Consider the following 16,124-nt stretch of genomic DNA (forward strand, 5'->3'; position numbering starts at 1 on the left):
ATCCTCCAATGCTGCAGGAAGAACTGGATATGGGAAACAAGCTAACTAGCTCATCTTTTCCTTTCTAAAATAGAAGAAATTGAAGGAGAGCTCCATTTACTCATATTTCCCCCAAGAAAGGATGGGAGGGATGAGGAAACATAGCTCTCCTATCAAATGCAAACCATTTGGCAACTCGATTAGCAACACTGCACAAGTTAGAGCAGCTTAAGGTAAACAGCTTAATTCCTGGCTGTCTGAATCCCATCCTCCAGGTGATGACAGCCAGAATACATCAAGCTATAGATTCTTACATTTTCTCCATGCACCCATGTTTTTTAATAATATAGGCAGAGAGAAATTGTCTGTTCTGCACTTGTGAGTCTTACCTCCAAAAGTTTATCATGACCTTTGACTATACACATTTACAGTCTAGTTATTTGGCCACATGGCTCAGCTACTTGTTCTGTACAGCATACAGTCAAGAAAAATGACACGTACCTTGTGAGCACTGGTCCAAAAACTTGGGAAAAAGAAGCCTAGAAGAAAAAAAGTTTATATATTAATAATTGGTATTATTTATACAGGTCCCTTCAATTAAAATGTTTCCATTCATTTAGACACCGACCGCCAGAGTCTTGCTTTCCAACCCATTTTCACGTAACTGGAACATCTCTAGAGGTTATGATTTTGAAGAGTTCTTCCCCAAAACTTGGTTTTCTAAGGTTTCTATTCCTTCTGAATTCTTTATGGAAACACACTATGTACATAATACTTTCAGAACACATCACTTTGCATGTCCTATTGTGTCAGACAAGCAACAATCATTTTTTATGAGCTTTATCAGACACACATAAAAAGCTCCATACAAAAGACAAAATCTTATCTGTTCACATTCAGCTACCTATCCCTTGTCCTGCCCTGCTGTTCAGTACTAGGAAGAGCTTCACCCTAGCACATGAAAAAGCTCGATCTCCACAGCAATAAACTTCCTGGGATGGGAAAAGGTTTTGCTTTTCTTGACTGAAAATGTTGCAAGACAAACATCAAAATCACTCAACACTCAGTGAAACTGCCAAAGTTTCCCAACTGAAAGATTTGTCATTGGCTGTACACGGCTACTTTGTAAGCTCTTATCAGAAGAAACTTCAAAGTGAGACAGAAATAATCTACAGCATCAGCTAAGCCTCTTCCTTCAATTGCTACTGCAATTCAGTAGACAAACAATGTTAGGCAAAGGATTGCAGGCTACTGCTGCTATAAATACTACTCAGCGCCATGACCAGTTACACATGAAGTTTGGGAAAAAAATATGCACCTACGGGAGGAATTTGTCTTTACTATAGTTATGGAAAGAAGTTTAAACAGCACTCCAGCATCAATTCACCAGTATTTTCTGTCGTCTGTTTTATTTATTTACAATCTTGGCTACAGAGACCAAAAGCAGCAGCAAGGGAGCATCTACTATTGACTAGTACAAAGCACAAGTTATTGGTTCATGTTCCAAAAACAGCCAGTACGTTTAAGGAATCTTTTTATAAAATGATTGGGCAGTTCACCTCTGAACTCTGAAGCACAGAGTTTTTAAACAAAAATAGCAGTAACACTAAGAACTGAAGATTTGAACTGCTTTGACTTATTTTTTATCAAATCAGCAGCAAGGCATAGTTGCAAAATATATAGATTACAGTTTACCGATAGTCTATGAAATTAAATGAGTTCTATTCCACGTTTGTTGAAGTGTGGAACACAAACGTATACTAGGAAACAGCAACTATACCACACTACTTCATAATGTTAGTGTTATAAATACTAACTTATGTTATTGACTTGGCTTTGCTATCATTTCCTCCCCAGCCTGCCTCTGCAGTAACCCAGGATATCAGATTTTAATACTTGCAATGCTTTTGCTTCCGTGCTTTGTCTTTGATTTGGGACAGCTTCCCGTAAATTCCATACTTTAAATATGGAAACTCTTTGTTTAACACCACAAAGTGTTGATATAATCAATAATCCAAATCGAGATGCACGTCCCAATACTCAGCCACATTTAACAAATCGTGAAGAATGACTGAAGAAACCTCCAAGAGGCCAACTGTCCAGTTTTCACAAAACACCTATCCAGAGTATACATAATTTTAGTAAGCTAATGCTTCATTCTTCTACAAAATAAGCTTTACTAATATTATATGTAACTAATTATATACCCATTGGAAACCAAGTTTCATTATAAACCAAACACTTAAAAACTTCATCCAAGACTGACTACCTAGCAATTTTGTGAGATTTAAGACAGTTCAATGGCATTTAGCTACTGCATAGCCTAAGTTATCATAAAAGTGATCTCAAATATATACATAATCTATTTTCAGACCACTAAAAATATTTTCAAGTATACCTATGCTCTATATAGCAACTCAGTGGCTCTACACAAGTGTTAACTGCTCCAATGATGAAAGAAGACTTCACATCCGGGTCAGGATGAGTTTGTAGAGCTTGTACAACATCAATCACATCAGTGTATCTGTAAGAAAACAAAATGAAAGAAGGCTTCAGAGAAACAGTAACACCTTTCAACACGTAGTAAGAAAAAGATCAGTTACTTGCAAGGTTAATGTTCTAAAAAACCCTGCAAAGATAGTTATAAAGCATTTCAAAACTTCGCAATTGAAACGATTAAGCAAACTGAGTTAAGTGAGTAACACTAGAAATACACTAATGCCAGCTTCAGAGAAAAAACAGTACAAACTTCACACTGAACAACTTTAAACTTGACTTTCTGGAGGCCCAAAATTGTATAGTGGAAATAGATGCACCCTATGCTTTCTGTAGAACATTTTAGCGTTGTCTGACTCAAGTGAAAAAGAAATATTAAAAAATAACATGCGCTTTTACCAGCATTCCCAATTTAAGTGTGCTATTATAATTAACAAGTTCATTTTTGAATCATTACTCTTGACATTGCTGTATTGCACTTCTGTAGGATAGCAAAATTTACATGAACTGGAGCTTATTTCTCGCTAAGTGACAATCTCTCTCAAAACTGTATTGAGAATTATCACATTAATCGATTATAACATAGGAATTATACTTGTTAAAGTTGTCTAAACACCACTCAACTGCTCAGAAAAGAATGGAAAAGCTGTAATTAACTATTCTTGAAGCTAGTGCTGCTACCAGTGTCAGTTATTTTTGCACATCACTGGACACCATAGCTACTGACTTCATGAAAAGTATCTCACTCAAGTGGAAAAAAAAAAAAAACAACTCTGTTTATCAGTAAGGGAAGAGACTATAGTGAAGAAAACGCCATGTACACATCCTTTGCAAAACAGATGAATGGTTGGTAGCCTGGGAACTAAAAGTAGTACTTAGAGTAGTACTTTGCTCAAGCTAGTTGTGGTACCTGCTAACGTCTCATACAGAAACAGAGTGGGCAAATATGCCTCAGTCTTCACCTTCATTTGAAGAAGACAACTGGCATTTATCAAAAATGTTTTAATCCATCATACTTAAATATTTCCTGTCGTGTCAAGTGAATGGCATGTTTTAGACAGCTTGCTTTAAGTTTAGGGAGCCATTCTTCTGAAGCACAAACACTGAGGGCATACCACGAGGATGCTGTGCAAAAACTGCACAAAAATGTATGTTAAATCACATGCATGCAACTGTCTTCACATCTTTTATCAAGTAGAACTTTGAAAATTCATGTTTTTTTGTAGCTAAAACTTTCGAAGAATTAAAGCAAGGACTACTGGAAATGCAAAGAGAAAGAAAAACACACCAAGATGCTAAATACGTGGGGAAAAACCACAAAGATCAACTCTTACGCTTACTGTGGAATGCTCATTCTGTTTAGCTTAGGCTTTTAAGTTTCTATTTGGAGAAAAAAACATTGCAAACTGAATGGGCCATTTACTTCTGAAAACTATAAATCTATTAATATAGTGATTGCCTAGCATTTGCTGATCTTTCAGAAGTTTAAAGGCTGTAAGAACTTCAGAGATATAGCTACAGTCTATGCCATACCATATCACACTTCCATTCTATTCTGAAGCTCCAGAAATTAAAAGTCAAAGTGTCCTCAGTCATCTAATACCTTAAACACAATAGATCTTCCTCTAAAAAAAAAAAAAACAAACAGGAAGGTGTTCCACCCCCGCTTTCCATTAAATAATTTCAATATTTTTCCAACCTTTCAAGGAAGATTATACATGAAAGGTGAAATATGAATCATCATAGAATTACGGGACAGCTTAGGTTGGAAGGGGCCAATGAAGTTAGCTAAGCCTATTCTGCAGTGATTTGTGTATTTATTGTATATTTTATTGCTTTGTTCAATGCAAAACATAGGTCTGTTGTGAAAAAGTGGCAGTAATACGTGTACCATCAGGGCCAACAACATGCAAGCTGACCACTGAAGTGCAAGTCTGCAGGAGATAGGAGAATATGAAAATGAAGAAGATACTCATGAATATGAACCAGGCTTTGAAGGACAATTACCTCTCTATCTAGGTTGTCTGGGGAAGCGTGTATAGAGGGGAAACAGCTGTTCCAATAAAATTCTATAGACAGCAGTCTAAGTTACAGCTGGAAAGGGCAAGGAAACTGTGATTTTGGCCTCTCAAAAGCAACCTCCTAAACTGAGGAGGCAGACCAAATTCCTTGGACACTTTTTTTTTTTTTTTTTAAGAGTAGCAAGCAATAAAATTAATAGGTAGCAGGAAAGTTGATTTTAGTATGTACATAAAATAGACTTAACAGAGAACCACACTTTAGCACAGAAACTTGACTGCTTCAGAGTGACAAGAAGTTTAAAAACGCCTTGGAAACACAAGGAACAGAAAATCCCCTATTCCATTCAACAGTTCAGAGTTGTAACATTTACCCTTGCAAGACCACTAAGAGCCGCTTGTTCTTTCTAGCATAAGTGGACTGACGGACGCTGTGGTTTTGCTGAGCCTCCAGGACACTGGAGAGATAACGCTGGAAGTGTGCTGCACTGAAACATTCAGGACTATCCATAGTCTGCCGATAAACTATCCACCTACAACAGAACACAAGGCAAAAAGTTAGAATTATTATGTAATAGAACACTATTTACTTCTTGTTTTGAACCAGCGACCAAACCCAACAATGACAAGACCCAAGACTCCACATTTCTCATACCACGTGGGAGAGAGAAATTTACTTGGCTTTCTATCATTTCAGCATAAGCACATTCCTCAGACTACTGCCAAAAGGGCTTGTGGTTTTTTGTTGCCTTTTTTTTTTTTTTTTTTTTTAATAAAACAATGTTCAACAGCTTCTTCAAAGCAGCACATCATATGAGTAATTCTGATCTTTGTTGGTGATGCAGTAAACAAAACTCAGATTCATATAATTTAAGACTGGGCATGAAACTCTTTCACTGCAAAAATAAAAGTAATGATGACATTTGTGGGAAAACGTAATGTTCTATAATACTACATCTCATTCAAAAACCACCTTACATTTGCCCTGAAGAGAGCCACTAAGATATTCCAAATCAACTTGTCAATATCAAGACATCAAGTTAAAAAATAATACAACAGAACAGTCCAGAACCTTACTAAGATTAAACTCTAAGGTGTCTGGCTGTAAGATTTGAAAGACTAAGAATTTTGATTTTCTCAGAACAAAGAGCTGTATCAACACACACAATAATAAATTCCTACAGTGGATTTATCTTATTGCCATTCAATACGTGTCCTGAATATATCTCCTGCAACTGTAGAATAGAAACTAGATCAGACTTTAAAATATTGTAGTAAGGACCATTAGTACAGTGTTTTCCCCAAGAAGAAAAATGTATTTTAGACTCACTACCACACAAGTTAATAAATGGAAACTGTTCAACTGTTTCCTTCAAGTTTTGACAAGACCTTTCCCATGCTTAATCAAAGATTCACTTGGCCCTTCTAAAATTATTCTCAACTGTCTGTAGCATGAGTGGTAGTTCCAGACTTGTCATAGCTCTGTAATGATACCTCTGGTATTTTTAATATGGAATATCAAGAAGAAATCTCTTTTTTTTTCTTCTCTGAATGTCTAGTATTTAAGATCAAATATGCCTGGCATAACAAAGTTAACTGAAATACCTGAAATAATAGAACTGTGCTCATTTAATGCCCCATGGGAAACAGACCCTATGCTGTGCTATGTAGGATTATTTGAAGTGCCTCATAATATTTACTCAATGTATTCTTATAATACATCTGATTACAAATCAGAAATCAGGATCCTTTTTTTAAAGTATAACATCTGTTTTTTTATTTCCTTCATGTTGAGTAGTTCTTTGATTGTATGTAAGACCACTGCTTTGGACTGTAAAACCAGAACTATACAAACCTTCCATGCTCCTTGTTAAAAGTTACAAGAAAAGCACACAGATCACTGCTGCGACATCCTGGAAGACCCGTTATAATGGTGATAACAACCTAAAACACAAGAAACAGAAGGGGACAACTTAAAAAACTAGAAGAAATGAGTTAGCACTGCACACAAGGTTTAGCACTGCACATGAGGCTCTCTATCTCCATAAAACCTTAAGTCTAAACAGTTTCTGATACTAAGCCCAGTGTGTTATATCCAAAATTTATTGCAGATTTAAGCAACGGTGCATGCAGCTTTGAGCAGGGTTGGGAAGAGGCTGCACAGTAACAGCTCCAACACGCCAATAGCTTTTCTGCACAAAGCACCCCTGTTGCCATTATGCATATTCTCTGTGGTGCTGAAAGAGAAAGAGAAATTATGTCACACTGGTAACCACCCCACACACTGTGTATCATCCTATCAATAAGGGACAATTTACCTCTCCCAGTTTCTACCTGGAGCATAGCTGAAGATAGCCATCTGCAGGTTATTTGTATCCTATCCTCAAAATCACTTTTGGATGCTAACAGACAATGAGTAGGCATAATACAGATAGAGAAGTAACTCAACAAAAATCAAAGTTTGAATGTTTTATAGAAACTAGTATAACATTATAGAATTTTTTATTTTTTTTTTCTTAAGACATTTAAGTGAAGCTTAAAATCAGGTTTAAAAACACTAAGGGTTTACTAATTAATACTTAGGTGTCAGTACGGTCTCTGAAATAGATCCTAGGAAATAAGGCTGCCACCATATTGCAATACTTGAAGAGAAAGACCATATTTCTGCTGCTTTGTTTTTCTTGCTTATAGCAGCCTTCAAATGCTGGAAACTTCCAAGGAAATTATTTCTCTGAAAATGCTATTTAAAGCATCCCTTAAGTTTGATGATTGTTGTTGCCCCTATAAAGAACAGAGTGTTCTACAGATAATATCAGCAAATGTTAAATATCATGTGCTACCTCCATGCTATTTAAAGGTCTTATGTTGCAGAGAACAATTCGGTTAAATTATTCAGAAATTCATAAAAACAAACTACTGCTTCAGGGCTAAACTGTCTGGACATTAGAGAAAACTGCTCAGTTGTGAAGATCTACTGTTCGTTTTCCATCCCTGTTTCACCAGACTGAAGGTCCACTGGCACTTCCAAAAGATTGTTTAAACACAAAATTAAGTAACGTAAACAGGAAAAGAAGACAGAGCAATTTATTCTAAGAAACAGACTTGAAACATGTTCAGTATGAACCGGAGCAGGAGGCATAGCTAAACACACACCATGCTGCGTGTCAGTATTGCATTACCTGGAATGGAACCAGTAACAGCCAGAATATTTGGTAAACACTCCGTGCTAGGGATAGGAAGTATTGTTGCACTGCTTTCTTACCTTATCACTTTCTGCTTTGCTATCAGGAATGATTTCTGACTGTTGCAGTAAAACAGGAAGATGTGCTCTCATTATTGGCTCGCGACTGACGCTGCTGACAGTAAAATGCTGCACAAACCTTTCAAAAAAAAAAAAATAAAAGTTGTGTTTTTAAAAATAAAGGACCAAGGCTTCATTCATATAAATAGCTGGGAAATAACTAAAATAAAATTGTTTAAAAGGTCAAACAGAGGCTTCCTAGCAAGGAAATAATTCATCTCAGAGTAAAAATACCTAGTGTGAACACACTTATTTAATAAGCAATTTTTAGATGATGATTACATACAACAAAATATTTTTGTACCATTTCTGTCAAACCTAATCCCTTGGAAATAAAAATAATTTCTCACCTCTCTAGTTCTGGGAGGGCAGCGGATATTTTCAGTTCACTGCATCTTTCCCCAGAAGGAAAAGACAAATAATTAAATAGCTTCTGAACACTGGAATGTCTGAAAAGAAGCAAAAAAAATCAATTTGTTAGTTGAAACAAAAAGCCTAGAAGTTTTCCTTCTTTAAGCCAGATGTCTACATAGCCAGCACAAAAAAAAAAGGGAGTGTTGCACTAAGAACACTGCAATTCCTTTCCAAATCATTATCAAAAACTGAGTCTCAGCATTTTTCTAATGGTAGCACACAGTTAAAATGGAGCAGCATGAACTTACAGTCTCTTTTGTGCCACTGACAGGAATTCTTCTTGGACAACTCTTAAACATAATCCTGAGTTTCTCTGGTTTTGCCACGAAGAGAAAACCTGGAACAAACCAGACCTGCTCGTAAATGTCATTATTTTGCAAAATTTGTTTTTTGAATTTAAGAATGACTTTTATTCACTTAAACATACATTCATCTTAGCCAGTCATTAAAGTAATACTTCACAATACTAGTTTTGCTGAAAATATTCAAAATGTGGAAGAATTCTCCACAGAGAATTCTTCACAGAGCAGTTCCTGCTCTACAACTCCTCTAAGTATTGTTGTAGTTTTTATTAGGTAATATTGCAACAATCACATTTTTAGAAATTTAAGAAAAATTCTGGTTCTATGCAAGAGAAAAAGGAGGCATTCGCTTCTCTGGGGAACAACATTTGGCTCACATCCTGCTGCTCTAGCCAAGTCCCATTAATATGAATGGCATTCTGAACCTAGAAATCAGATTCAGATGAATCACAGTCATTTCAGTGTTCAGTATTTCCCTTCTTTTAGTAAGTAAAGGCAACAGCCATTGTCATTTTTCACAATTATTTTCTGCAAGACAAAACAACCGAGGAGGGACAAGACTGCTTTCCATTAACAAATCGGCATCCTAAGTGCAAGGGTACTGAGATAAAAAAAACATCAAAATAAAATAAACTTTTGATATTAACAAAGACAGCATTGCTCATGTAGAATGAACCACACAACCAAACAAATAACCACTTCAAAACTAAGGAAAATGCCTACAAGGGATGGAAAGAAGGACTGGTAAACAGAAAAAAAAAAATTACTTAGAAGTCAAAGTGCTAGGGATAAAGCAAAAACGTAGGTCAGACTGAGACAGAACTTGAAAAGGAAAATCAACAAAACTGGGAAGTGTCCTTTTTGTATGACTTCAAGGAAAAAAAAAAAAGAAAAAAGATGCTCTCTGTATGTCCCAAAATCTAATCAAAGCCACCTCAACTTTCAATTACAGTGGAGATGTGAAAGGCACTGCCCTGTCTTTGCAAGATCCTCAAATCAGATTCTATTCCTGTGTGCTCAACATCTTGCAATCGACATTGCAGTTACAAAGAATTTGATACACTCAGATCTGGAGGGATGGGTAATTGCCACTTCCTATTTCAAGGAGTCTTAAAATAATTGTCATAGTTCCAGTGAGTCTGCTAAGAGAGGTATCGTGGCATATGACTGGAGAAGACTAAAACCACCGTCTGTATTTATTTCAGTCAATCTTTGCAGCTACAGGTCTGTAAAGCAACTGCTAAGTCTACATAACTTCAGCATTATGCAGAGTTTTAGACAAAATTTTGGAGGAAAACAAATACCTGTAGTTACCAACAAAATAAAATGCCTGACTGGAATGGCTTACAGCGAGGAACACTTGGTCTTATGGCTAGTCTTCATTTACGTGATAACAGCTCCTAGACAAACGACATGGTTCATCTGCTTGAATGTGAGCAAAGCAGCTGGTATGGTGCCAGCCAGATGAGAAACTGCAACTCAGCTGCTTAGTGAATGCTCCAAAACGCCATCCTTAAGGGATTACACAAGAACTGAAGGGAATTGACAGCATTGTGTGGAAATTAAGTTGGGAGACAGTTGCACAGCACTATATCTTACAAGAAAATCTAACAAAAAAGAACGGAAGAAAGTGAAAAATATGAAGAAGGTAAGAATAAACACAAACACTTCTGGAATCAGATGGAAAGTCAGTGGGTATCAGAAGGGAAGGACCTGAAGATGTTTCTCAAAAAACAAAAACAAAAAACAAAACAAAACAAAAAAAAAACACCAAGATCTGTTAATTCAAGGCAGCAGGGCAAAGCAAAGGCAAATAAAGGATAACTAAACTTTTTCTGAAGATAATTGTTACTGCATCTATAAGAAACAAATACCCTCATATATAATACTGCACACAGTATTGGATATCTGTAGCCAAAAACAAAAGAATTATTATAATGATCAGAGGAAAAGAGCACATTTTATAATAATAGACTAAAAAGGATCTGGTTTTTGTTTATCAGACTAAGTACGCCAGAAAGGATAGGTCTGAAATCTCTGAACAGCTCAAGCATTTCCATTGGGAAAACAAAACACAAGCATGTATAAAAGTAGACCTAATAAAATAGGCTAGAAATTCAAGAGCAAAATAATCACAGCCACTCAAAATAGTTGAACAGTGGGAGGACTCTAAACACTTAAGATAAAAGGAGAAATTGTATGGAATCATTAATGCTACCAGTGGGGACTGTACTCACTGAGCTAGGTGGTCTTTTCCAGTCCTGGGCTACTATCACATACTAAAACCCTTGCAAAGTCCTAAAATCTCCAGGCTCATTTCCTCAAAAGTGCTATTGTTATAAAGTTTCGCTTATTAAAAGCCTCTGCATTACAACACACGAAGCCAATCTACTCAGAGAATAATACAATGCCATATGGGATACTTAAAGACTGAAACAAAACTTCCCTAAGGATCACGATCCAAACGTGTCTAACCACAAAAAAAAACACAATGGAACCTCTGCCACTGCATACAATTGCTGCAGCCAATTATACACCAGTACTACGTTTAAAATGCAACTACTAGAAAACAAGCTTTTAGAGCAATCGCTGACTTCAGAATACAAAATGAAAGCACATGGTGACCATTAAACATAACAAGCAACACAATCACTACGAATACACACATGACAAAGTTTCTCACACATGCAAGTTCCTAAGATCAGAAGCAATCATGCTCCTAGGAAGGACTACAGGGAACTGCTATCGGTCACATAAAAAAGAAAGTTTCTAGAGGAAAAAGAGCCTCTGGAGGTCTCCAGACCAATCTTCTGCTCCTAGCAGGACTACTGCTGGCAGTACAGATCAGATTTGCAAAATGGATTTGTCCAGCCAAGTTTTCAAGATCTTCAGAAGTGGAGACTAAGTTTCTGGGTGGCCTGCTCTAGTGCTGAACCAACCAACCTCTTGCTGAAAATCACCCTCCTAACATCCAGTTAGTTTCAACATACTTCCTAACCTGTTGCTCCCTCAGAACTAATTGCTTCTTCTCCTTTCCAAACCATGCTGGTGCACTGAGATACAGGAAAAGGTTTTGCTTGTGAAGAATGAGGCAAGAAAGACCTCATACTTCAAACTTTTCAGAACCTACTTATCAGATGCCAAGCTTCAGCAGCTGATCTAACATAAGAAGGAATATATATATTTTTTTTAAAACAAATATAATTAGTTTACACAGGCATTAACATTTACCCTTGCCTCTCATCTGAAACACAAAGAGTAAGAGTTTGGACTGGGCTAAAAAATTGCTATCTTTATTTACTTTACCTGTGAATAAAAAGCTTTATAAATCTTCGTTTTGGGGAAAAGTGCAATCATCAAAAAGTTGTCTTGGGTATGGAATTCAATTGGTAGATGAGCAAGCAAGGAGCTTCTGAAGTCTATAAAGAGAGCAGCAACAATACTGGTTGAATCCTAGAAAAAGGAAGAAACAGGACAATTTATAAAAAACAGTTATTGAAAGTGAAAAACAGGCTTAATGTAGTATGACTGTAACAGTTCTTTTCTGATCTATACTACTTAGCATGGCATGCATAATGATCTGAGCATTCATTAGCTTGCATATCACTGGAATGGAGCAGAAAAATCACCTGCTCTACTTCTCAGTTTCTATTTAGCAGCTATCAGCAATATTGTACACTTTAAAGAAAACACCTGAGATTGTTCACATGATTTGGATCCTTAAAAAACAAAAGACAAATAAAAAACATTTGAATTTTAATACCTATTCTTGTAGCCCCATCTTTTCTCTCCACCACCAGCCTCTCTTCTACTAACTGCTAATGCATCACAACAGAGCCACCTTTATCTATACCTTTGCATTTCCTGACACAGGTTCCTTAGAAGAACAAATTAAATGAGTCAGTAAAAGGATCAGAAGTATGGTGTGGTGCTACTGCAAACTTTTATACCACTCTCTTCAGGTTCTGACCTGAAAGGGTCCTCACTGCCAACAGGTACATCTGTCAAGCCTGCAATTGGAAGTGTGGGTTGCCTGCATCTTACAAGTGTCCCATTTCTCTCAGATTCTTCAGCGAGCACAAACTCCACTGAACCTGTTGCTTCTTCACCAACAGAAAGCTGAAGCCTTCAAAACCAGTCTCCCTCAGAAGAATTGAACTGAGATTATCCAATTTTTCTTCTAAGAAAACAAGATGTGACCCTTGCTTTCTGGATTTCGAGATAGCCATCTATGTACAACTTGTCAGGATGCTTGAGTGTTTCATGCTCAAGCTTTAACCTGCAACTCTCTTCATACCAAAGTATTGGACACAGAGTACAACCCAACAGTGTGAAACATCCTTGGAAAGTAGGGATTCTGTTACTCAGTGTACAAGTTGGCATTTGAGTAACATCCATCTCCTTGGACATGAAGAAAGATCCCTACTTCCTGATTTTGGAGGAAAGCTCCAACTGGGGAACATTTACATAAGAATCAGTATCAATTAAGAAACATTTGTCAAAGAAATCTCTACCCTTTCCTGACTCAGGGATTAATTATAAAAGTAATCTTCTCCTTAAGTCACTGAGGTTACTGAAGAACAAAAATGTTTTAAGAAAACAATTTCTCAAAAGAAAATGACTTTTAGCTCATGGCCCACAGACCCCAGGTCCTGTGGGATAACTGTAAGATTTAATGAAGACTGAAGTATGAAAACTCATACTTGCTGCAATCTGCACGTGAAAAGCACAACAGAATGAGTTCCTCCTCCTGGAAAATGTTTAGTGTGCTATGACTTGAAAAAGGCTGAAAATAAACATCAATATTCCTCACAGACTTAAGGTTAAAAGAATTATTTTCCAAGTTTTACAAGATGTTAATTCTGTTATGAAATCTAAATATCACTTAAATATTTGTTCAGGTAATGATAAATGACCAAAATAAATATTGGATTCAGATACTTTCAAGCTTCAATTCTTAGTCTTAAATTTAAGACCCTATAACCAAGCACTCAGAATCTAATCTTTACACAATAAAGATGCTTCGGTAAAATTTCAGCTACGAAAGAGAAAGAAAGAAACCTGGGTGTAGAGACTGGGTGGCAACTACTCCCTTTGGTTGGCTGGAACTAAGCTAGAATGCAGACCAATACTGCCTTACACCCTGGTGATTTATCTTTGGTTGTACCCAGATTGGGATGGGATGGTTATTGCTTTAGATGTTCGTGGCACAATTTCATAAGCAGTTTATCCTTTCCTCTATGCACTGGATGCCTGTGAGCCCCGAGGACTTCAGGAGGTTAGATGGCAGTTAAGCACCTCGATTCTCAGAAGAGAGAAGCTTGCAGCATGTGTTGGAAGCAGAAATACATTTTCAAGTCAAAAAGGGAAGCACCAAGCAGGCATCATGAGACAGCTGCTAAGAATCCGTACTCTGCATCACTTACAGTCTCTATTTTTCATTTTAATCCTAGCATTATCATTTACTTTCCATCAATATTGTTGCTGCACTAACTTTCAGCAAAAGCATAACAATTAGCCTTCTTCTCCTGTCACTGAACGTTTAAACTCTCCACCCTTGTATTATGCCTAGTCAGTTAAACAATAAAATGCTCTCTGTCAAGGTTTAGCTTTACACAAAAATCTGGCGTCGGTTCAAGAATGATAGCCAGGTCCCATAAATAGCTAGTTTTACGAAAGTGAGTGTCTTGAATCAAACAATAGAAGGAAGGTCAGCGTTAAAATAGCTTCTTAAACTACCACTGGGCAATTAATATGATATAGAAGAAAAGGCAGCTAAGGTAAGATTCTCCTCAGTCATCTCAATTGAATAGCACTTTTATTGTATTTTACTGTTTTCCGCCATTATATGATGAAATTACAGCTACACAATGCTTTCTGGAGGTCACTAAGCAAATGTGTAATGCTGTACCTGAACAAAATAGAAACTAAAGGAAAGAACTTTTTTTTGTGTGTGCTTAGGAAACAATAACCAAAATAATGTCTTTTCCATCCTGAAAAAGTGATAGTTAACCCAGTGTGCCTGCCTCGAAGAGGAAAAAGAAGAAAAAAAGCTGAGGTGCCATCATCATCCTGGCTCAATTCCCACTGAGCCAGAAAACCAAACTATTAGCACAGCAACTTCACAAAGTTGAGTGAACAGATACTAAGCTGATCGTAGTCATACTTTTGTGATTCCTAACACTGGCTTTTACTGAAATTATTTGGAATATGGATAGTTACAAGCAGCATGCCTCTCCATCTCATCTCTCAGCCTGGAAAAGGCGAACCAGGCACTCCCTTCACCCTGTCAGTTACACGGTGCTCTACGACAGGAGACAGACACTGCTCGTGACCTCCCCGGAGATAAGAAGTACACTGCCACGAACGTTTGGCTAAAGGTTAAATATATTTTGAACAGAACGCAGCATTTTGCTGCCTAATACTCTGTAGGACTTCACAATGCCTTGAACTTTTCTCTACCCATCACTTAGGACCGCTAGGCATTTTATGAAAGCTTTATTCTGCAATTTTTCTTATAAAAAGCAATTTTACAGATCAAGAACATTATATCCTTGGATTTTATCAATAATTTGTTTAGCTAAGCAATATAAAAACAGTAAATATTTGCATCAGGTATTAGTTTTACACACCCTTATAAAAATGCAACTCAAATTAAACACTTTGCATTAGTCGCATACAAGTAATTCTAAAACGTGACGAAAAGTTTGTGGTAGTAGGAACAAACAGAACACTCACCCCATCGTAGAGAGAAAGGGACTTCATATGGTCCTTTGAAATGGAAATGCTGCCATGGTGGGGGTCAGAAAAGAGGATACCATCTGAGAAGAAGTACAATTTGCCTAGAACGTGAAAGAAAAAAGTCACTGAGGTGCGTACCAATATTTCAACATCATATGATGGTTGAATGCCTCTTTCTCAGGGAGAATCTATGCTCTTGCAGAATTTTGTCCTACTTAACACAGAACACATTTGAGTGAAGATTTGCAATACCTTCTAGGCAGCATTCAGAGTGCAGTTATCTGCTCTTCACCAGATCTCACTATCAAGGGCAGGAATCATGACTGTGATTACATTTGCTTTCATCTCAGCCCTCCCTGAAGCCCACTTACTATAAAAATACTCTGTGCTTCATTTTTTAGGGTTGGGGGGAAGGGGAAAAGGTGGTGAGACTTCCAGCAAAGAGCCAACATATTAATACAAACCACGCAGACAGTAAAAAACGAAATCTCAGATAACAGTTTGCCTTCACTCCCTCATCAAAAGGGAGTTGAAAACAAGCAAGCCCTTTATCAGCAGAGGTTCCTGTCCTTGCACAGGCACAGAACCACCCCCTTTACACAGATCCCCTACATGCTGCCACAAATCCTTGCTCACTGCTTCCCCAGCACAGCAGCACCGTCAGGATGGCCGAGCGGTCTAAGGCGCTGCGTTCAGGTCGCAGTCTCCCCTGGAGGCGTGGGTTCGAATCCCACTTCTGACAACTTGCTCTTTTCTTCAGCAGCCGCCCCGGTGTGGGGCTGGGCACCCTGCACTGGGATTTCTCAAAAGCAACTGTTTCTGGGTTAGCAATTTCCCTGGAAGCTCCTGACTTACAGCTGAGAGAGACAAAGT

At 37.4% G+C, this 16,124-nt stretch overlaps 1 protein-coding gene and 1 non-coding gene across 2 annotated transcripts in view; one reads left to right on the top strand and one right to left on the bottom strand.

The window, feature by feature from the left end:
- Window positions 1-16,124, bottom strand: part of C4H20orf194 (chromosome 4 C20orf194 homolog) — a 71,951-nt gene that overhangs the window by 15,790 nt on the left and 40,037 nt on the right. Inside the window, exons 21-29 of the mRNA XM_032186530.1 lie at window positions 15,249-15,352; window positions 11,817-11,963; window positions 8,457-8,545; window positions 8,145-8,243; window positions 7,756-7,873; window positions 6,349-6,437; window positions 4,868-5,026; window positions 2,378-2,503; window positions 481-518 (exon numbers count right to left, since the gene is read on the bottom strand). Coding sequence (XP_032042421.1) covers window positions 481-518; window positions 2,378-2,503; window positions 4,868-5,026; window positions 6,349-6,437; window positions 7,756-7,873; window positions 8,145-8,243; window positions 8,457-8,545; window positions 11,817-11,963; window positions 15,249-15,352 — 969 coding nt within the window. The remainder of the gene's footprint in view (window positions 1-480; window positions 519-2,377; window positions 2,504-4,867; window positions 5,027-6,348; window positions 6,438-7,755; window positions 7,874-8,144; window positions 8,244-8,456; window positions 8,546-11,816; window positions 11,964-15,248; window positions 15,353-16,124) is intronic.
- On the top strand, window positions 15,911-15,993 carry TRNAL-CAG. The gene has a single exon. It is a non-coding gene; the product is annotated as a tRNA-Leu (tRNA).

The sequence above is a fragment of the Aythya fuligula genome, chromosome 4 (assembly GCF_009819795.1).
Source record: "Aythya fuligula isolate bAytFul2 chromosome 4, bAytFul2.pri, whole genome shotgun sequence".
Lineage (NCBI taxonomy): Eukaryota > Metazoa > Chordata > Aves > Anseriformes > Anatidae > Aythya > Aythya fuligula.